The sequence below is a fragment of the Scomber scombrus genome, chromosome 18 (genome assembly GCF_963691925.1).
Source record: "Scomber scombrus chromosome 18, fScoSco1.1, whole genome shotgun sequence".
Classification (NCBI taxonomy): domain Eukaryota; kingdom Metazoa; phylum Chordata; class Actinopteri; order Scombriformes; family Scombridae; genus Scomber; species Scomber scombrus.
In genome coordinates, this window is record NC_084987.1 from 16443043 (window position 1) to 16467452 (window position 24410).

Genomic DNA, 24410 nt, shown 5'->3' on the forward strand with positions numbered 1-24410 from the left:
GTCCATAAAACTCTTTGAAAATGCAGTCCAAGTTGATGGGATACTTATTTTTATATACTTGTTTATATATTTTTAATATAAAAATAACTCTCCCCTATGTGTTTGAAACAGTTTTGAAAGAAGTCTCCAGTAGCAGGGTGAATGAGATAACTAAAAGTAAAAGTGATGAGGATCTAGGCAAATATGTGAAAAACGTTCCAATACCCCCATCTTATACAAGCACGTATATTTAAAGCTTTTAAGATGCTCTTCCTTCTTAACAATGTGATTTTAGCGAAGTAAACACTTCTTTTCGCAGCCAGTCAGTTGTACTTTGACGAGGAAACGGGAAAATAAGCTATTAAATAGTCTTTTAAGTGGTTTAAAATGTAAAATCCATAAATGTATCCTTTCGTCACATTAAATTCCAGGAACAAATCTTCATCTTTTCTTTCTTAAAGGAAAAACCTGCTGTGCAGTAAAAGGGACATTCTCCCACAGCATAACCTTGTCTATGCAGAGAGCTCTTATCTCTGTCCTTTGGTCTTTGAAGTGTCATTGGAAGAGGATGCCTCAGAAATTGCTGAAGAGCTCATATTTCTTGAGCCAATCCATCTGCGGTGCTTTCTTCTTTTCTTTGGAATGGACCTTCATCTTTTCCTCTGCTGCCGTAGCGCTCAGACTCAGGCCCATCTCAGCAAATGGGTCCAACAGCCGGCCGGCTTCATCGTCCGCCAGCTAGACAGAAGATATGAAAGACAAAGACGGGTTGAGGGTAGCCTACTGATTTTCATGTGGAGGACCAAAGACCAAACACAGTAGCATATATCAATGCCCACACCCACCTGTGTGCTGTTGCCCTGGCTGCTGAGGTCAGAGTGTGTGGACCTGATGGACCGTGTGGTGGAGCTGCCATTGATATGAGGGCTCGGAGACCCATTGGATATGGATGGACCATCATAGTCTGTGAAAAAAAACAATCGATCAATGCATGACTTGCTTGTGAAAATGTTCAAAATCGCACAGCACACTACCTTTCGGGTGGAGCAGTCCTACCTTTGATATGGCTGACTGAAGGGACAACACCCTTCCTCTTAAAGTGTTCGTCTGTGTCAGGGTCCACCACCAGTAGCCAAGTCTCATCTCCCCCTTTCTTTATGAAGGCCACCACCTCTGCGTGCCGCATGCCCTCGATGTTCACGCCATTTACCTGAAGAAGACAGAGACAAACAGAACGGTTTTTGGTAGGAAAGGGAAGAGGCTTCTCTTGACAACCTTGAGTGTAATTGCTGCTCAATCAGTACACCACACACGGTGATAATGGCTTTCAGGTCATTTTATATTAGTTGACAGCATATTGAGATATATGACCTTCCTCATAGTGTTTAAGTGTGTAGCTCAGTGTACAGTCAACGTTTACATCAGCTAATCTGCAAACTGTAACCATTTGATACATATTATGTCTTTCTTGTGTCTTTTTAACTTGACTCTTTGAACGAGAGTTCCTATGTGTGTATGCACAAATGGCAAATAAAGTTCTTGAATCTTGAATCTTTTTCATGAACTGTAACTAGTTGGCAGTGTCCATGCAGATGCCCATAGTAGCAGTCAGTAGGTTACATATTTCCACAAATCTTTGGGCATATCTTCCAAATACAAAGAAAGAAACAAAACAGCAATACTATAACACCGTATTCTTGATATTAAATGTCCTGCCTTCTCAAAAAAAGGCTGAATGTGTGAGTAATACCATAATATGTGATACTATCCCTCTTGAAAGAGTATTGGTTCATTTGGATTTCTGTTTAGGAATAATAATAATAGAAAAAAATCAGGTTTTCTAAGTTATTTAATTGTTGATTTATATTCACTTGTATTTAGAATATAGTGCCTGAATGAACCTTCTTCCTCATCACTCTTTGACCTAACCCTAATCCTACTATAAGTGATGCCGAAAGCCTGTACTATCTCATTCACCCAGGAGGGGGAGCCACACGACAACATACTGATTTGACATGTTCAACATTTGTATCAGTCTATTCAAAGTTGCTCAAACTTTTGTCATGATTTACAAATACCTGTATCAGTGATGTAGGAAAGCATCTGCAACAATCAGACATCATTCACAGGGCCAGAAACAGCAAAACAGAGGGACATAATGACAATAAGTGTGCATGTGACTGACATCTACATGACAATTCTCCCTGCCTCCTACACCTAGATAGTAAAACACAATAGCTTGTTGCTGCCTGTTCTTATCTAGATGTTGAGTGCATTTGGAGGCGTCTGTTTTGTCTAGACCTTGGCCTCTTTGAGGCAGGTAGCTTTGCACCACGCCAAGTTAGTGTTGGTACACAATCAATTATTGATGGCTCTTCTGGGCTCTGGCTATGGTGCAGGTTTCAGGTGACAGTGTCCTGAGGGGAAATGTGTTTAAAATTCACTGCTTATGACAAGAAGGATAAGAAGATGGGGAGAGATAAATGTAGAGAATATGAAATATGTGCTTTGACATAGACGTAATGGGTATTTCAGGGAAGAAAGGAGGAGAAAATATATCAAAAAACAGATCAAGTGGAAGGAAGAAAACATTGTAAGAAGGATGTTGGAAGAAATGGGGTAGGATAAGCACATGGAAAGTGAACAGCTCCTCCCCTCTCTACTCTTCTCCTCTGAATGACGAAATCTCTAATCTATCTGTTCTTCCCATGAGTCATGACGGACAGAAAAAACAGACAGACCATCAGTCAGTCAGGGAGACAGACAGTTTGATTCAGAGAGAACAGGCACCTTAGCATCTTTGTATTTATCCACACAACAGGTGTTGTGTCATGTTTCACAGCCATTCATTAACAGTCCGTCCCACACTCTGTTCTCTGCCCACTGGGCCAATTAATACTTGCTGTAGGAACAGTACAGAAGCCTGTTTCTCATGGGACTCTTCCCCAGGAAACCTCTTAATAGTAGTGTGTGTGTGTGTGTGTGTGTGTGTGTGTGTGTGTGTGTGTGTGTGTGTGTGTGTGTGTGTGGTGTCCAAGCATGTGTCATCAAAATCATAGAGGAGTCCAGTCACCCGAAATCTACTGGTGTATTTTGATGTGGTTTGTATATGTGTGTGTATATGTGTGTAAGAAACGCCATCAAAACAAACTATTTTAAAATGCATCCGTACATTTGTGAATATGATGTGTGCAATGCACAGGTCTCAAATGCTCAGTTTTCAGTTGCTTGAATCTTGGCTATGCAGAAAACTGTGAGAGGCGATTTATATGATGAAATGAACTATAGCCTGCTGAAACTCCAGTAGGCTGTCTTAAACAAGTTGGTACAGATAATGTGTGATTCTGCAACTGCATGGCCTATGTGTTGCCTTAAATCAATTCAGAAGCCAGTTTTAGCAGATAATCTAATGAAATTTGAATTTAAAAAAAGAAATTTGATGTTCCAGTGGAAAGAGTTTTGCGGTGAAGTGTCAGCAACAAACTCAATTGTGGTTGATACAGGAAATAAGCTGCTGAAAAATAATTTTGATATTTGTTCATTGACAGTGGCTTTAAATAAATGTCTACTGAGCCTTGCCTTACCACCATTAGAGAAACCAAATTTCTGGGTTGCCTTTGTAAGCTTGTCTCCAGTGTTTTGGCCCCTGAAATATAGAGCATAGCGAGTTTGTGTTAAACAACAGCGCAGGATTAAATGTGTGTTTTGTGATGCATGTGGGAGAGTGAGAGTCTTGACCTATCATCACGTTGGTGTCAAATCACTGTGATCCTGTGATGTAGGCTATCATGACATAAGTATCATTGGGAAAGCAAGTGTTGTGCATTTGTATGATCTTCTTTCAAAAGCAGAGTGAGTCTGTCACACATCATGTTTATGAGAGGCTCATAGTACGCATGGTTGAGCTCAAGTAGAACACAGAGTCTGATGAGGCATTCAACGGTGTCAGTGCTTCTGCCAAACATCGGCAGAAAGCTGAGCTCTCATCATAGCCTTTTACCGCGCTAACTGCTGATACACCTCCAGTGTAATGGGGCGTGGTGAGAGAAGAAGACAGCGAGAGACAGAGAGAGGGAGATATATCATGGTTGTTCACCTCTCTCTTACAAGCTGCTGACAGATAACACAAGTGCCGTCCTGACGCACGGTCCGAGACGGTTGCAATTATCAGCGTGCACACACGAGCACAGCGGCCAACGAACACAACACTGGCTCAGATTTTTAAGGTCTGAACAAAACGAACACACTGAGATAAAGTTATTAAGTTGGCATTCAACCAGATTTACTAGAGTTGCATAAAGAACACATTACAGTATCTTCAATGTAGGATAAATCCCACAATAAATTAATTATAATTATGGTAAAATACACATCATATTCATTAGGAACAACTAAACAAACTAATATCTTATTATATTTTATTAATGTGTATGTAATTTATATTCAGATATTTGCTTTGGAAGTTTGTGTACATGTTCATTAAACCAATAAACCTCCTTTATTTGAACTGAACTTAGCCTGACACTGCCTGGAGCACCTTCCAACTTAACTTTTGTGTGCACATGTATATATGGGTGTGTGTATTCATCATTTTATCTCTCCATGGAGCGATGAAGGGAGGTAACAGAATTTTACTGCCATCAGTGACCTGCTGCAGGATGTTCCCACACACTCTCACCAGCCATCTAATGTTGCAGTGAAGCATCAGTACATCAGTTGCTTCTGATGCCAAGTCTGTCACTGAAGTGTGATTGACAACATTTTACCTCGTACAGACTTTCACTTCGAAACATACTGATGCTTTTCCATATTATGGTCCATTGACTACACATCATGCATAGTTTATATTACTGCAAACTTTTTTCCAAAGTTTAGACATATTTTCTACCATCCTTTCAGTTCACTATGAAAACCATAGTGCAAAGAATGGAAATTATTCCCAGCTCCTTCTTTCCAAATGTCAGTACATTGCTGCAATCAGTGTTTGAGTATGTTTAAATGCAGCCTTTTACCATTAAGATAATCCACTATAGTGATATAGTTTCTTTTGTAATTTCTCCTAGTCTCTGGAGGCTCCAACAGGAAAGAGCTGAGAGTCTGCCTACTGAACAGTCCTCTCTTTAATCAAAAAACACCTTGTAAATAATGATATGTTAACAGGTCAGTTAGTCAGTTAATAAGGACTAATAAAGAGGTATTTTCAGATAAGGGAAGAATGTCTAAAACATGCACACGACCACCAGCAAGAGTATATTTTTGACCTTCTAAATGAACTTTGTTTAACCTTTATAATAGGACCCGATTTCAGTACTCTTAGGCCTACTCTGGAGTCTGGTCTGGACCCTGATGTACAGCCAGTGAGGGCGGGGGTCATGGGAATGAAGGGTTGAATTCTGTGTGAATAAACTTAAATGAAAGAATGCTAGAAAAATGATGACGATGGGAGGGGACAGTTGACTGAACCCCCATTCTCTGTTTCAGCACACATTACACACGTTCACATCAGAGAGATGACCTGACATTATATGCTTTCACTACTAATTTCCTCTACCATTTTGAAAAATTGAATGACCTTCGACTTTTATGTGAGCGACCCTTAAATGTATGTGGTTCTGTGTGCCAGATATATTATCTGAATTCTAAAGTTTACAATCTACTGTTGCTATTTTTGTTGAGAATGCTCTCAACAAAAAGAGAACATTCTCAACATCTTGCGAATGTCTTGCATATTCACTCTCTGCTACTGTCTTTATCTTACATCCACTGCACACATGTCTGTCTCTCTAACTGTAAATGTTTTATAAGAAGAGACATACATGTACACAAACACCTCCTTCCCTCCTCCCTCTTGTCTATCCCCCTGTCAGTGCCTGCAGTCAGACTGATTCTTCTCTCCCCTGTGACCAGCCTCGTCTATCTCTGCAGTCTGACACACAGTGAAGATTGAGTCCCGGCCTCAGTTCCTTTTATTCTTAGAAACAGGGACCCAACAACAGATGCAAGTGTGACTCCTGCTTTTCTAATTACAGCAGTAATTACAACTTTAAAAATCTGATTGACAAAGAAATGTGGCAAACATACAAAAAAACGTATACAGTTTTTTAGAAACAGGGTGGAGGTTTCTGGCACAACATCACCTACTTCCAAGGTGCATGGAAAAGGAAAAAAGTCTGAAGAAAGACTTTTTTCTGTTTTTTTCTGACTTTCTCCAACAAGCTGGCACATTCAGGTGGTCTCCCTTTACCTCACATGCTTGTTTTGGTTATACATAAACATGATCAAATCAATTAAATGAAAACAAAACTTCTGAACAACGAACACAGACATCTGTCTACTCTTTGTGATGCCGTGAGCGGCCTGCAGCTGCTTTCCCTGGAAAAGGGAGAGGCAGCACTGTGTGTTGGTGTGCAGTGGAATAAATGCTGAAGAGAAGCACATCTATGAGTACAGATTGATTTATTTGGAGTTAATAGATTTGGATGAATGTTTAGAAATGTGGGCACGTGTGTAGGCACACAGTGACATGCATATGCATCTATAAAGATGCAGAAAAACCCACAACTCTGGAGAAACACACAAACATTTTTCCAAAGGGGCAAGATGGATGGTCACAAGACTTAAAGTCCTCTTGAGGAATTTTCTCACAACCAGTCAATCATGCTTTTTCTCTCCTTCAGACAGCTCGACTCACTAACTCATTTATCAGTGATCACCTCATTAGTGTGTGCACATTTTCTGTGATCGCCTCATTCCTGTTTCCACTCTGCTGTGCCATCCGAGTGTACATACGAATGGAAACACTTACTCAATATTGGCTTGGTATTTTGTGTTTGACAGCTCCTCCAGCTTATCACTGCTGCTGTGGAGGCTCTCCATGACCACATCTAATTAAAATGCTCACTGCTCTACTGTCACCCAGATACATAGACAATCAAATGTGGTCTAATACCACTTGAATCAACACCTCACACACAGTTTCAACAAAAACTGGTAATTGAGCTTTACAGTAATTTACTGCAGTACTTTTGTATTGGATTACATTATATTGTCAGGTGTTCATCCCCTGTACACCATCCAGAAACGTCAAACTCACTCTGCCTGCCTTACCTCAATGAGCCTGTCTTGTGGGCGGAGCCCAGCATGGTCTGCAGGTGATCCTGGATCCAAGGAGCGGATGTACTGTCCGGGCCGAGACCGATCACTGTGGAGGTTGAAGCCGTAGCCCATGTCAGTGCGCACCAGGTGGCACAGACGTGGAACGAGCTCGGATGGGTCAACATGGGGCTGTGACTGGGATTGGGCCTGACCTTCAGCCTGGGCAAGAGCCTCCTGGAAGAGAGTGAGAGAAGTATGTTTTTTTCTTTTAATAAGTGCCATTCAGATATCAGTTTAATTCATGCATTAGCATCTCAAGAACACATTTTAATACAGTAAATGATTAGTTGGGCTAAGAATGTCTGTATGGTATATTTTTCCTACCTACAAATTGCTTCAAATACTGTTTAGTCAACACTCAAGTCATTACAAACATAATTCAATTGAAGGCAGGCTTTGGAGCAATAAAAACTTTGCCACAAATATTAACGTAGTTGCGTCCATAGTTTACCATTTATAAACGTGATCCTTTATGTTGGGGATAACTATTTGAAGTTGAAGAGGTTCTGGAAAAAGTCAGGATGGAAAGATTTAACAGAAATATAGTTAAACAAGACTAAAGGTGCACGTACACTCTGTCAGAAGTATTTTTTGGGTGGTCAAACAGCTTCGGACACCCCATCCGCCACACCTGTCTGACATCATAACTGGGAAGGCCTGGATCCTTCTCAGTTGTGGCTTGGTTAATAGAGAAGATACGCTAAGATACAGTGTTTAAATTGCTAAAAGGCCATATAAGAGGTTTTAAATGGTGTACCATGTGTGGAAAGCAGGGGCAAATCAAAATGACATGCTATTTTCTGCAAGGCATGTGACTATTTCAAGAGATGGATGACTAAAACACATAGTTGAGTCACTTTGATCAATTATAGCAACCACTTTTCAAGCCTGCGGGGCGAATATTGTATGCAAAACCTTGTGGGTGGAGTATAAGACTTGAAATATTCCACCATGACTGTGATGAATAGTTCTGGAAAGAGTACTTGTAAATTATTCTTTTGTTGCTTTATTCTCCTTTCTATGTTTTTATTTTGTGCTGTCATTCAGTCAGGAACAGGCGTCACATTTCATTATGGAGTGTGTTTCATTTTGGAGTGTAACAGGCCATTTGCAGCATATCACTAACAGCGCTAACAGCATGGGTGAAGACATTTATAGAATTTGTATAATTGTGCTTCGAGCGATACAATGTGATCACACTGATTTACCACCTACACACCCAAGAAAACAATGTGCAGCGAGAGGGATGATAGCTGCTGGTCAGCTCTGTAACCTTAGCTGATATTAGCTGTGAGGTAACAGACAGGTATAGTAGGTGTTGGGTGACCGACATACCACGCACAGTCCACATACAGCACACATGCAGAGAGCATACGTAGGACTGATCTGCAAAATATATTACGTAACTAGAGAAGTCTATTGTTTCCACTGCATATGTGAAGCTGCCATCATGGTCCAGTTTGTGCCTGCTAAAAATACATATTGAGTATGTGGGCAGGGTGAGAGAGAGAGAGAAAGAGAGAAAGGTGCTATAGAGATGATTTTTTTCTGACAGAATAAAGAGGACTCTATTTAAACTTATCATTTCTTTCTCTGAACTCTATGTCCCCTTCAACTTCCCGTGCGATTACGGCAAATACAACTTTGAAATTATGAATGAGCCTCGACCGCCACAACAGTGCCTCCCATTCTATCCCTCAACTGCAAAAACATAACAGAGATGGCAACGTATAATTTCATTTCAGGCACCAAATTCTTTAGGGTAGCAGTGATCTGGGCAGGTTTCCCTGAGAGGGAGGAAGAGAGAGAAAGAGAGAGGGGGGGAGAGAGAGAGAGAGAGAGAGAGAGAGAGAGAGAGAGAGAGAGAGAGAGAGAGAGAGAGAGAGAGAGAGAGAGAGAGAGAGAGAGAGAGAGAGAGAGAGAGAGAGAGAGAGAGAGAGAGAGAGAGGGAGGATGGGGGGAGGGTGACACCAGACCTGACCTGGAGTAAAAGAATAATTAAAACTATTCCAACTGTCACGAATCCCTCCAGATTCTCTGATTTCCTGGCTGGGGAGGAAGTGTCTGGGTTGGGCAGCAGGGGTGGATCTTCCAAGGGAGAGAAAACATATGAATATAAAATCAACTGTATTAGCATCCTGGGATCAGAAAACTGGGAGAGGACCAAGGGAATAAGCAAGGATGGAGAGAGTGCGTGGGAGGGATAGAAAATTAGATGCAGCTAGAGGAGTGAGAAAAAGTTCAAGAAACAGCACAGAGCAAATGAAGAGGATACAGAAACCGAAGGAATACAGAAGACTGATAAGCAGACAAATAGAGAGACAGAAAATTAAGACTACAGAACTTTCAAAGACAAAGACAACGGGGAGAAAAAGAGTTTGCAGTGGAACTCCTCTAAGATAAACAGTGTGAGCAGCACAGCTGGGAGTCATTATGTGGGGGAGACGCAAGTGTCTGCCAATCTAACCTCTGACTGCCTTTGAATGCCTGTCCGCACCCCACTAATCACCCCCTGGGGCATGTACCATCTTTTAAACTCTGTGTCACTGACATTAGTATGCATTTAGGACACAGGCTGACTTTTGATTTGGTCTGTTTGTGATGTAGATTTGTTCTCTACAAGGTTAGTCATGGAGGGTGATAACATGTTTCTGCATGTATCCTCTGCACAGTGTCAAAGCAAATTCATCTTTACTGGTGGTGGATTGATGCAGATGTGTGATTTCAAAGTTGGTGGGTTAAACTGTAAACAGCAGAGACTCCAGGTTTAAAAGTGTGTTAGCCAAAGAGAGCCAAAGTTACCACACAAACTCTCCAAACCACCGATTGAAATGCGGCCACCGTGTTTGTTTGAACTGTGGGTGTTGAAAACTTCGTTTTTGTGAACAATATTTTGATGGTAGAGCGAAAAATAGGGTGTAATGTTTTCCTCCTTTGTCAGCAAACTAGCTTGTCATCAGGAAATCAGTCGGTTATCAGCATTGGAAATGTTTCATTTCAAAGCGCAAAATTCACATGGGAGGAGAAGCAGTTGGAACTGCTGGGAAAACACAGAAACTATGTTTTGTTCCAGTCAGATGAATGTAACTGCAGCGCAGCTCAAAACAAGTTCACATGGAAAATTCAATCAAAATCAGGAAAACAATATGGAATATTTCACGCCCACTGCAGACCATTATAGACACACACACACAATCACACATGCATGTACTGAACGGGCGTTTTGACTGTGGCACACTGAGAGGATGTACTGTCAAAGTGCCTCCCATGAATTCCTTTAGCTTCCAGTCACAATCAGCCTTTGTTTCTGTTAGTCTGTGGGGGGAGAGCAATGTATATAAATAAGACTCGTGTTTGACTCTGTGTATGGATTATGTAATTTTGATTACATTCAAAACTGCAATGTTTTTCTTTTTTGTTGTTGCTTAATATATTACGAGATTAGCTTTTTTAAAGGTGCAGAAGCTGTGACTTGGGACGGCAATGTCAGTCTGAAGGTTGGTCTGTCAGTCAGTCCACCTCTTTGGTCCAAACTGAAGTATTTAAATAACGATTGGATAGCTTGCCATGAAACTGTGATACATAGCTCCCAGTGGATCAAGTCTACTGACTATGGTGATCTCCAAATTGTATCTTTAGCACTACCATGAGGTTTACATTTTTGGCTTTAGTGGCTAACTGCATAATCATTTGTTATAAATAGTTTAGTGGGCCAATCCACTAGCTGAAAGAACAGTGGTTCGATCCCCGGCTCCTCCAGCCCGCCTATTGAAGTGTCCTTTGGCAAGATGCTGGTCTCCAAACTGCTCCTGAAGGCTGTGCTCAATGTGTTTGCGAATGATTAGAAACTCCACCTTGGCACCTTGTATGGCAGCCTCTGCCATCAGTGTATGAATGTGTGTGTGAATGGGTGAATGTGAGATGTAAAGTGCTACATACACAATACATACATAATACAGTTCAGGAGACACTTAATGTTTTTTCTCTGATGTGTGAAACTGATTTGTCATCAGGCACCCATTAATGTAGAAAATAGTGTGTGAGTGAACTTTTCAGTTCAGTTCTTTTTTACCATAAAGTACATCGATCATTGTCAGTGTGTCTGCATGTTTGTGACTGTATCTAAGTTTTAATAGAACCAGTCTGAGGTTTATGCGGTGAATGACTAAGAATGAAGACATACCCATTTGCATGTTTAATTTGTGTGTACTATGTCTGTGCACACAGACACATGTGTATGTTTCCTCGGAATGCCATCGCTAGCAATTGCATTGGCAGTTGATGAAACTGGATCATAGCTTGTTGAATAATTGAATGATGGCCTACTGGGATGGATGGATCATGACCGCTGTTAACCCTTTCACAGCCAAGGATCACTGGGTCACTGTTGGCCCATGACACAATTATGTGTGTTTGGGCATGCAGGCATGTAAGTGTGTGCATGTGAGCTGAAATGCTTTGTCCCTGAGTTGCTAAAAAGAAACTTTAATGGGTGTACCCATTATTTTTGAATTTTTTTTAATATCATTCAGTAACTTCTCAGTAATATGTATTATAATAAAAAAAAAATTCAAGTCCAAGTATGTATGTTTAAGCATCAAAATGCCATTTTCCTAAGCCCAAAAACAAAAATTCTGGGCTCTCCTCCAGCCAGTAAACTGCTCCGGATCAGCACAGAATCCAGTGTGACTCGTGGGTGTTATTCATCCTGAAGCTCCGGCTCTGCTCCTGGTCTTATCCTCCAGAGCTCCCAGCACTGTCTGTCTGTCCCTCTGCTCCGTCTGGTGCATTAATGTCACACAAAGACTCAGTGCTGCGACATTGGTCGTACTATATTTGGACAATTTTTTGTGCTCTCTATACAATGAGCGAGTATCGGGGGCGGGGTTCAGCACTCTAACCCACACCACTGCTTTTTGCTAACGGCTTTGTGGGCGTTTCCATTTGAACAACCCAGAAAAAAATGCAGATAGAGTTATCCTTAAAATCTAGTGCGTATGCATGTCTGTGTGCATATACAGCATTTTGTCAACAATGCTCTCGCTTGCATGCTTCTCATTGGGGATTACCGTAAACTTAATATCCCCATCCTAATAAAACAAGAGATCAAGTTTCCTTTGAGTCCTGAGTCAATGGTATGCAGCCTTTCCTGGTGAGTTTGGTTTGCTTTGAGTGCCAGCGCATAATACCTTATGAACTCAACCATAATCACTACAATTCTTTGTGCATCTACTGAACTCAAGCAATGGGTAAAGTAAAAGAAAACCTGATAACAAGCATGTTAACTTATTGAAAGGAAAAATAACAATCTACGTTGGTTAAACAAACAAAAAGCATTGTGTCAAACCATTTAGATTTTCTCTCATGCAGATGAGGGAAAATTCAATCTGCAGTTAAGTAAAAGTGTATTCATCTGTTTTTGTTCCATGGCCCTGATGTATATTTTTTATGACTTTTTATGACTAACTCAGTCAGAGTTCTTCCATGACTTAAAAACTGTATCCCCGTTTGTTGATGTTGTTTCTCAGCTTGGAAAATTTTTAGTGCGATCGGCAGCCAGGTTTCCAGCTGGGCTTGCTATATAGAAATGACTTCTAATGCAATAAAAATGTCAAATCAAATTTAGAGGATACATTCTGGTGTATTCCTGTAAAGTGAAACAAACACTGTGTTTCTAACGTTTGCAATGTCATCTGATATGATGCATCAAAACTTTTATGTTAATATTGAATTGTCGATGTTGTAAGTTTTGAATCGAGGGCTAAATCAGACATGTCAGTGCTTTGAGATGCTGTTCAGGCTGCAAGGAAAAAAAGAAAATAAACTAAAACAATACATCTCTGCACGATCACTGTAATGCCCACAAATGAACATTTCCTGGAAGCAGCAGCAATGCCTGCTGGCTGTTAGCCCGAAGCCAGAGTTTATCTATGATATCTACAAAATCGAATTAAAAACTGAGCAATGAATGGAAATGTTGTTGACAAACAACAGCAAGCACATGGGACTATTGCTGATGCCGTGGTTGACAACTGGTTACCATGGAGACAGCAGTGGAACCAGTCTAGCTAGATCCATCTGTTAGAGCCGGCTTATACGGAGGATTCATAGCTTAAACATGTGGGGTAACTTTTCAGGTAAGTTTTCAGAACTAAGTGAGAAAAACACAGCCTACATGCGTACCATCAATTTCATGCAGATTAAAATTTTTGTAGACTTCTGTGTGTACTGACACATGGTTCACTGCCTGCGTGACAGCGTGATGTACAGACTTTATAGCCTTTCAAAAGTGCTTTTCAAAAATCCCTCATAAGTTCTTTACCAAATTAAGAATCCCGTGTCTCAGACGTTCTGACAGCCCACATGCAGCTGCTTCAAGTGTTGCACAATCACAGAGGAAAAGAGTATATCTGGCCAGATCACAGTGGGCCCAAAAGCAAGAGGAGTGGGAATGGAGCAAGAGACAAAGGAAATGAAAGACGGCTGGAGAGAAGCAGAGAGGGATCTGGAGCTTGAAAAAAAAATGAAGGAAAGGGGATCAGAGAAAAAAAGTGACAGGAGTGAGTAAGAGAAGAGAGAAGTACAAAGAATGGTAAAGACAAATATAGAGTAGGCAGAGAAGGAGATGATGCACAGCACATGAAAGACAGGAAGAAAAAGCAGAGATACAGAGAGAACGTGAGAACACGAGGACTGGCCCAAGATCTCGTTAACCACTGGTGTTGTGTTGTGGTATATTGCGTAACAGCTCCAGGATACGAGGGCTGACTGCGTGTGTTTGTGTGTCCAACGCTGTTCTATCAGGACAGGCCTGCTGAGATCTGTTTACAAAGAACCCTGCTCTGCTCCAGTGTGTACACGTGTGTTACGTGTGGTACCTGCTGTTTAAGTGTTGCTGGAGATCATAACTTAGGAGCGAGAGAAAGAGAAAGAGAAAGAGAAATGTTACGGTGGAATCTGTGAGAGCACGAGTTAATGCACCTACTGGAAAAGAAAGATGAAAGGATAACAAAAAGAGCAGGTGATGAGAAGCAACATGATCAGTTTGATATACTGTATTAGTCATGGATCAAGTTGTCATACTGTGCTTGGCTAACAAGACTCAGATCTACAAAATGTATCATGGCAGCTAATTGAACTCTGGGTTGATGGGTATAGCAGGTTCAATATTGATGGTTTTTATGTTTTCTGAAATAGCTATTTAATGTATTTAGATTCCGTACTTCCCTTTCAGCTGAGGGGCTGAAGCAGATTGTCCGCCATTACCGGCTTGGATTCAAGTTGCCTTCACACAAGAGATTCAGTGAAAATGACACATCATTTGATTCAGCGTTACTGTTTCTGATGCTACCTCACTGATATCAGTCTCATAGTTCACTGTTCATTCTCCCTCAGCTGTAACAGACCTGTATTAAGTTACTGCTAATGCAGTTTAAATATATCTGTTTAAACTAGTGAAACACAGGGTGGATTTAATTGTGAAGCAGTCACAGGATACATAATGCGTTTTCATAGAGTTTGGCTATTGCATCCAAAATACCTCTACAAAACAAGAAAGACCTTTTTTGCAAGTGAGTAACAAGAACAAGCAACAGCTTGAGCTTACTGGTGAATGGCTGGACACCTCCAAACCCTCAGCAAAGTGACCAACTATACTGTGTGTGGAAAAGTACTTGCAGCATGTTCAGCATGAAATCACTTTGCAGTTAAACTTGAGTTTATTTGGCAGTACTGTAAACAGATGCATCGGGTGTTGTATCTCTGACAGAGAAGCTACTGAAAGAGTGTTTGCTGTAATATTAAACTGCACTTCCTGTTACCTCCATTTGCTTGTCACTGAATCAACTAGAACTGAAATCTTAAGGATTACATCTTTAACTCAAGTTTAGAGGATTACATTTAGTTTAATGTCAAAACAAACAGGTGGCAGAAACTATGCAGGTTAAAGAGCAACGTCAATTTGCTGATATTGCACTATAAATGGACAGCGGCAGCATTCTTTTTTTCTTAGAAAGTGCAAAGACGCAAGATAGATGGAAAACAAAATGTTATGTTAGTGGGCTACATACAGAAGAAACTGTATCCACCTCCTTGCATTAACTATGTGAAAAATGAACACAGCTAATGAGAACAAAAAGACATTTATTTGGCAATTACGCTGTGATGATGAGACACATCTGTCATGCTGTCCTAAATATCTGATGAAGCAGAAATGAATGTTGATCTCTGTTGTCATTTAACACCTACTGAAGAAGCCTGCAGCTCAACTGTCAGGCTGTCTGAAAAGCTGAAGGGCTGAAGCTGCAATTAGCTGCAAAACTCCTGTGTGAGTGAAAACATATTGTTAAGGGTGTCGTGGCTTGAGGCTTAACTGTCAATGAGCATGAGATGGATATGATATGAAGGCTCCCAGCTTGACTTTTTGTGTGAATAATTAGCTTGTGTGGAGAAAATTGCATTCTGCCTCTCTACAACCCTCCATAGAGTTACTTAATGCTATAAAAATAGTCTATCTTGTACAGGAAATAATATTTTTTCTCCCAGTTGAGAGCTAAACATTCATAACATTCATAATCTTCTTTCAGAAGATTATGAATGTTACAACAGACATTGCAACACTCATACTCCACAAACTAAATGTCATGGCTTATGTGTCCCTTGGGGTTTCAAAGATTAACATTACAGCTGAAGGACAAAATAAGAAAAAACTCACAAACACGACTGAGTGACCCAAGCACACGCTTGCTATATAGATGCTGACTGGCTGATAAAGTGATGAAATATGGGGGTTGAAACTACTGTCCTTTGAAGAATTATTTGATAAACCACCAATAAAACACATTGAGACTTGTAAAAACATACTGTACATTTTCCCCAATCACGCTGTCACCCACTACTCGTGTTTTCTATTGTATTATCCCATTAGCTACATGGACTGAATGCTCTCCTTTGAACAAGAGTAATGTAAATAATATGTGCAAAGAGGTGTGATTCCTTAATGGTACCACTGCCAGTTGCATTAATCGCATCTCTGGGCTCTGGCTATTCACAGGTCAGCTGTGGCTCTAAACAGGCCATGTTTGAAAATTGTGAGAGAAAAAGGCACTGTTGCATTATTATCAAGGGATCTGCACAACATAATGACTCAACCAAATGAGCCCAATCTTCTCTATAGACCACACACATTTGGGGAAATTGGCATGTTTATTTATCATGGTATTTTGCACCAAACAGTGATTTTTGCCAAAATTTTGCAGGCTGCAAAAATGCAAAAACCTGTCATTAGCTGTAGCTGACTTTTTTGTAATTAGTTTAAACCTGAAGCAACTATATTTAAGACTAGATTGGACACTAATTAAGGTGGCCAGATTGTAACTCATGGTTAACTTCTTTCCCACTGAGCTGAATTTACAGTCTGTGTATGATCCTGTATTTGAATTACAGTATATACTGTATTTTATATGTAACGCATGGGTTATTTATTCTCATTTTATTCTGTACTTACATGTCATGCAATTACAGCCACTAAGTGAGAGAGCTATAGTTTCCATGAAAACCTGAAGTATGAAGTTGATTCAAATTTCACAAACCTATTTCATGCTACAGAAGCCTTTGGAAAATGCAGAAGAAAAAGGATCAACAAGCACTGATGAGGACAAATAAGCTGTCCAAAATGATACTCAATATCTGCTTCCACATCATTCACCTCCTTTATATCTACAATGACTCTTCTCCTCACCACAATTTATCAGCTATTATTTAAGCCTACTGTATGATAATGGTGTGTTAGTGAAAGTATACAAAGACAGGGAGACAAAGAGAGAAAAGAAGGCAAACCCACAGGTGGTGTAATCCTCTCTCATACATTTTCTCCATCTGTCTCTTACTCTCGTTCTACACTTCATTCTTCCTTAATCCCCTATTTTACCGCTTCACCCATCCACCTTCCACGTCATGGTATTTCATGTCCTCCTGAGCCCAAACTCTTTAACCCTTGCACTCTCCCATACTTATTCTCCCTCTTATCTTTGAGTGAAGTGGCTGCACAATATAACATTTATGCCAATTTGCATTTAAATGTCATTTTAAATTGTGTGGGCGGCTCCTGGCGATGCTGATATATTCAGCGGTTATGTGCTGCTATTTGTGTGTGTGTGTTATGGATGAAGGGAGTTTGTATTTAAGGTGAATTGAATAATTTTCTCCTCTCATCTTATCCTTGGATGTTTCAATCTATTTTTAGATATATAGATTAGTTATTTATCATTCTTCTCAGTTTCTCTCTCTGTCTTTGTTTTTTATGTTTGCAATAGGACTAAAGTTGATGTTGGTGATGTAATGTGTGTGTGTGTGTTTGTGTGTGTGTGTGTGTGTGTGTGTGTGTGTGTGTGTGTGTGTGTGTGTCTGTGTGTGTATGTTTCCACACCCCTGTTATCAGTGTGTGGCAGATATTACTCGTCACTTGGTTTGGACGTAAGAGAGCGACAGAGAGAGAGAGAGAGAGAGAGAGAGAGAGAGAGAGAGAGAGAGAGAGAGAGAGAGAGAGAGAGAGAGAGAGAGAGAGAGAGAGAGAGAGAGAGAGAGAGAGAGAGAGACAGAGAGAGAGAGAGAGAGAGAGAGAGGGGAATGCAATAGAGGCAGAGAATCTGGAGAGTATTAGTTGGTGGTTGTGTGTGTCTGTATATATTTGTCAGTGTGTGTTTGAGTATGCAAGAAATGAAAGCTAGACTGATAAATTGGCATATACAAGCATATTGCAGATATACTATGTTTTGGTGACACTCTCTCTAAATGACCTCTAAATATATATATCAGTGTGTGGCAGATATATATATATATATATATATATATATATATATATATATATATATATATATATATATATATATATATATATATATATTTAGAGGTCATTTAGAGAGAGTGTGACAAATATCTATATATATATAGATATAGATATAATATCTATATATATATATATATATATATATATATATATATATATATATATATATATATAGATATACTATGTTTTGGTGACACTCTCTCTAAATGACCTCTAAATATATATATATATATATATATACATATACATATATATATATATGACCTCTAAATATATATATATATATATATATATATATATATATATATATATATATATATATATATATATATATATATATATATTTAGAGGTCATTTAGAGAGAGTGTGACAAATATCTATATATATATAGATATAGATATAATATCTATATATATATATATATATATATATAGATATAATATCTATATATATATATATATATATATATATATATATATATATATTATATAGATATAATATCTATATATATATATATATATATATATATATATATATATATATATATATATATATATATATATATATATATATATATATATATATATATATTTAGAGGTCATTTAGAGAGAGTGTCACCAAAACATAGTTTGTCCACTTGAGAACACTGACAATGATTTTTCAACTGTAAAATGTCTTGTAATGTGTTGTATATATATATATTTAGAGGTCATTTAGAGAGACTGTCACCAAAACATAGTTTGTCCACTTGAGAACACTGACAATGATTTTTCAACTGTAAAATGTCTTGTAGGTATCTTGGTCACAATTCAAATCTAATGTTGCAAATTGATAACAGTATCATCCTTTGAGCCCTTGGTTAGGCTAAGAACTGAGACAAGGAATGTGGGCATATGATGTGTGTAACAAGTGACAGATGAGTTGTTTAGATCTTTTTTTGAGCAAATATGTCAAAAATGTTATTTTTTTAACAGTTTGTTAACATTGCGTAGACTGAATGATCATCCCATTAATCCATAAAATAGTCAGCAGATGAGTTGATGATTAAAATAATGATTAGTTGCAAGCTTATATGTATTTAAACAGGCTGGGCCCTACTATATATGTGACAGCACAGAGACACAAACATTCTCTGGGAGGGTGCCTCATACTGTGGATGAAACAAGTCCTGATATTTATGTAGTCCTCTTTGCGTTTGTGTGTGTCTGCAAGAGACAGGAGATATGTATAAAAATAGCAATATAGATAGACGATAGGACTTCTGTCGCCAACTTTCCAAAGCATAATGAATCAATCAGCGGAGATTCCTGTCTGCTACATCACATCCTTGCTCATACTTTAGGGCATATTCACATCATACACACGTATAAACTAAACCTCCCCTTCTTGTTTGTCTAATGTTACTCATCGAGTTCTCAGTTTATCCATAAGTCCTCCAAATCCTCGACTCCCACCAACAGAGCACTTTAAAAATAACTGATCCAAGGGGCCGTTTTGTGAGAAGAGAATCTAATCCAAAAAGAGGGCCAGTGAGATATTAGAAAACAAATGCCTGACTGTGTTTTTTAAGTGTGCAAGCACTGCGTGGATCAATGTGTGGGAATGTACGCTGGCTCACAGCTGTGTTTGCAGCGGTGGGAAGATACAAACTGAATATGTGACGGGAGTGAACATGGGTGGAATAACATCCCAGCACCACTGTGGATAAACCTGTGAAAAAACACTGTTTTGACAGCGAGGCTGATGTGGATTGTACGTGTGCTGCTGTTCGCCAAATTATAGATCACAGATAACAATAGCAAGACATTCAGTACAAAGCTCTCTTCATTGCTTTGGACTTTTCATACAGCAGTAATGATGCAGAGCAATGAAAATTTATCACTGCCCTCCTCCTGAGTTCTCTGTCTTTACAATATTTGTGTCTCTTTCTTTTTCTCTCTCTCTCTTTGTTGGCAGTGCTGTGTGTGGGCAGTGCACGGATTGATCCTCGGCCTGGTCACAGCCGACCTACGCTCCACTGATATTCCCACATCCAACAACTGATAGTCAAAAGACAAGATTAAGAAAATGGAGACAGAGAAGCAGAGCAACTCTATGTTTCTGCAACATAAATTATTTATTGAGAAATCCGAAAGTTCCAGAAACTGACAAAATACCAGTGTCCATGATTCAAAAATGTATTTTAGAGATCAGTCCCGGATTATTCAAAGACGGCAGGAGGTGGCAGGCTTGTTTTCCCACATTCTGACCCAGTAAAGATTGTACAAAAGTAGTGCAATCTATAAATAATGCTGAAGATTTGGGTCAAGCTTCTCAATTGCTATAGATACAATTTGTGGGTATGAAAAGTTCCGCTTTATATTCCATAAAATGAAAGTTTGGATGAGCAATTTGGCTAATAGAAAAGGAGGTTTTCTTTGTTATTTTACATCTATTTATTCAAGCATTGCAACTTAATCCATGACATTTTGACTTCAATGTTTTCCAAGTTAACAAGGGCAGCATCTTTATTGACTTTATTATCAGCTCTGCATGATAATATACATATAGTACACAAAGTCACACAGCTGTGTTCTCTCTCACACTCGCACACCCACACACATTTCATACAATACACTCAGTTGTGTGTCTTTCCTGCGTTTCCACCTTACTAAATTCCACCCTTTCTGTTATTTAATTCCCTATACATAGACACACCCGTTCCCCACTCGTGACCCTTCCACATCCTAAAGGCCATGTTTTTACTCCAGGAATTTGGTTCACACACACACACACACACACACACACACACACACACACACACACACACACACACACACACACACACACACACACACACACACACACACACACACACACACACACACACACACACACACACACACACACACACACACACACACAGAATCCAGACCTTTGCATCTTGATGTAACACAGTTGGTATTCAAAGGAGGGGGGCAGGGGTCTTGAACACCAGCTCCAGATGTTAGTAAAAAGAATCACACACTCACTCGCTCTCAACAGTGTAGTGTCACTTAAAATTCAAATGTGTGAAAACTCATATACTCATCTGATGTCTTACAGGATAGTTTTGTTCTTTAAAAAAGAAAAGCCTAAATATTCACTTCAACCACTCTAATGTGCTGTTAAAGTGAATATTGGGTGAATATTGTGTGATGGGCCAGGTTAAATAAAGCTTAAACAAATTAAATGTATCTTCTTTGCCAGAATTAGCACACTGTGGAGGATTTCTGACATTGTTTCCATGCTCCCACATCAATGTTGACTGTACTGCTACTGTTCGGCCCTCCAAGTATCATACACAACCTCAAATACCACGTTTTGTCAAAGCAACAAGAAACAACCTCACATTTGTTCACCTCTTAAATCTGGGTGGCAGTCAGAAATTGTACACAGATGATCACATGAGCTTGGTGCTGACTACCTCCAGACAACTTCTGTGCTGTGTGCTGTTACATTAGAGCCGACAGACAACATCTTTTTCTCTGTTATTATGGGCAATAATAACAATAACAATAAACTAATGGCCAGAGAGGATCCTGTTTTGGTAGCAGGGGCATATTAGACCACAAACCAAAGGAGTATTTGAACAATCATATGCCACACAATGAATGAGGGCCATTTTTCTTGTTAGGATAGTTTTACAACATTTGCAAATAGATGGAGGAAAACTAGAGACAGGTCAGAAAAAAGTTACTATTTGTGTTTATTCAATCCTGACCCCATAACCTTAACCCCTGACCATTAAACACTGTTCTCTCTGTCCATGCTTTTCTCACGCTTTCACTGCGATACCACAATCACATCCCATAAAATGAATTGAGCCTTAAGATGCACAGAGATGCACAGGTCTAAGTATGTATAGAAGTCCTCTGTAGGAGGATGTTGTTGGGAATCTCATGTGTGCTTCTCCATATTTGGCTTGTTTGGTCTTTGCTACTGTTTAGATGGATTTCAGACGCTTCACCACCTGGGACACACATGCACAAATATGCACACATATCCTTAAATATAAACTAAACTAAAAAACACAATATGTTATTAATCTTCATAAGTCACACAAAGCTTTTGACCATGTAAAGATGCACATGCACGCACAGGCCTCCACCACACATACACACTCCACCTCTTTAACTTTTTGACCAGATGTGTGTGCATGTGTGTGTGTGTGTGTCTGTCTGTGTGTGTGCGCATGCTCTATAGTGAGCCTCTGTAAGCCTCTCCAAATCCTACACATGTTGCAATGAAGTATATTACAACAAGGTGCCATTCACCTGTAAGTCTGTATGCTATTAGTTGGGTCAATCATATGATCCCCCAAGTCTGGACTACAGCAACTGTTTCATATTGATTTGTGCTTGACTGAGTTTCTAAGCACCAACACAATTTAAAATAACCATGAGAAAAAAATCTAAGTACAGTTCGTGTTGTGCCCTGATATTTCTACTCATGTTTCTAGAAAACTCAATTTCTTCCCATTTCTCTTTGTCTCTCCATCTCTTCCTCTCACTCTTTTCATTAGTCCTTAATTTTTACCAAATTATGCAACTGTATCTTTCCAGCGCAGTAATTCAGATGCTGACCATTATTATCATAGCAACGACTTTCTGGGTATGTCTTAGCTAGTCTGGTGTTTTCAATTTGAGTGTAGAAAGACTGGAAAGAACAACAACTGAACGCCACAATATGTTTGTGTGTGGTGGAGGCCAAACTGAAAGAGGAAAAATCAGGCCAGGGAGAGGTGGGAAAGCTGCAGGAGTGCACCAGAAACAACATCTCCCCGAAAATGCCCCTTTGAGCCAGGAACATGTCTGTCTCTCTGTGGAGAAATATATGCTAACTACTCATGTCTCTGTCTGCTTGGCATACTGATGAATCAGAATTACTGTATGACTAAGTGGCTTGATTATTTGAGGAAGATGGGGATTATTTGTTCTTCTACTCCTAATTTCAATTAAGTCTGTGGTTCAAGTTCTGGAAAATGTTGCACATTCATTTATATCTTGTCTTCTGCCTTCTCACATGTAGAAAAGATGCCCGATTCATGCATATAATGGTACCGCTTATGAATGATGCAAAGAGTTCAGTTTGTGTGAGGAAGTATGCACCAAAACTACCAACACAGACATGAATTCATTCAAACACGCATTGAAAATGGAGAGTATTCTGTAGGAATCTTATAGAATATCTCATGACTCATGACTCTAATTTCATTTTACAGCAGGTTTTTGCATGTTAAAAAAAGCTCCTGGTGAGAAAGTGACACCTGACACTTTATCAATGGCTTTAGTGACAATGACACACTCCCATGACACACCTTGATGCGTGTGTGCTAAAGGGAGAAAGACAAACATAGAGGAAGAGCACTGACACCTCAGGTGTGTGTTGAAGTAAGATGATACATCTCAACCCAGAGTCATAACGTTCTTGTCTTTGAAGCGTCTCTCCCTTTCTCCCTCAGACTGGCACGGGCAGACTCTAGCGTCAATCATCAGTCCCGTTAGATGTGTTTGATGTAGTATGCTGGCCACCTTTGTGCCTTTGAGCGAATGATTGAAAAAAGAGAATGAAAATTGTTTCAGAGAAGTGCCTGATTTAATCTCATGTCTAAATTTAATACAATTTCCTCTGATATTGCGAAAGAGAAATGGAGTGTGAGCAAGATGAGATGTCTTTAAAGTGTTTTTTACACTCTGTGACTCAGTTCAGGTGTGTTTTATATGGCCCGGGCCAGTTCACTGTGCTTGGCTTACCATTTAAATATACTATACAATTATGCACTCAACTACAATGTACACAGAATTAATATTACACTCAGTTATAATTTTCAAGTTTAAAGTGATTTACACGCTGTACCTCCAGAAAGTCACTTATTTATAGCATTTTTACACATATTTTTGATGGATAATACATTTGGTTTGGACTACAGGCTGAATTCAGCTGCAGATGTTGCAGCTATGTGTGCATTTTAACCAGCAGGCTACTGGGGCACACTATCCAGGGAGTCTTTAAACGCTTCGAAACATTCTTTACATTGTTTTATCAGCTTGATTCTCCAAAAAATGTCTAATTTTTTATGAGAATTACTTGTTAACATGCTTTGATTATATTTGACATGTTTTAGAAGTACTATACAGCAAATGGCAGATTACTTTGGTTTGGCATCTGAGAGGCGTCCAGCTGTAAAAGTTGTAATGCACATGTACCATGGATTTTCATTTGCTCTATTTGGATTTTGGTTATTGGAGTTTTTATAACAGTTTTAGAAGCTTGGTAATAAGTCTAATGTCCCCAAAGTAACGTCATCTTCATCAAATGGGCAAACCAGCCTAGTTTGTTGCAAATGGTAATGTTACCACTTCAACACTTTCCTACAAGTTGGGTTTTGATAAGGTCAAAAAGGGAAAAA

General features: G+C 39.3%; 1 protein-coding gene across 1 annotated transcript in view; it reads right to left on the reverse strand.

Annotated features, from left to right (window-relative positions):
• Positions 1-286: 286 nt before the first annotated feature.
• Positions 287-24410, reverse strand: part of LOC133999823 (Na(+)/H(+) exchange regulatory cofactor NHE-RF2) — a 29178-nt gene continuing 5054 nt past the window's right edge. Inside the window, exons 3-6 of the mRNA XM_062439141.1 lie at positions 7087-7308; positions 1036-1189; positions 825-943; positions 287-717 (exon numbers count right to left, since the gene is read on the reverse strand). Of these exons, the coding sequence (XP_062295125.1) occupies positions 553-717; positions 825-943; positions 1036-1189; positions 7087-7308 (660 nt within the window). The 3' untranslated portion in view covers positions 287-552. The remainder of the gene's footprint in view (positions 718-824; positions 944-1035; positions 1190-7086; positions 7309-24410) is intronic.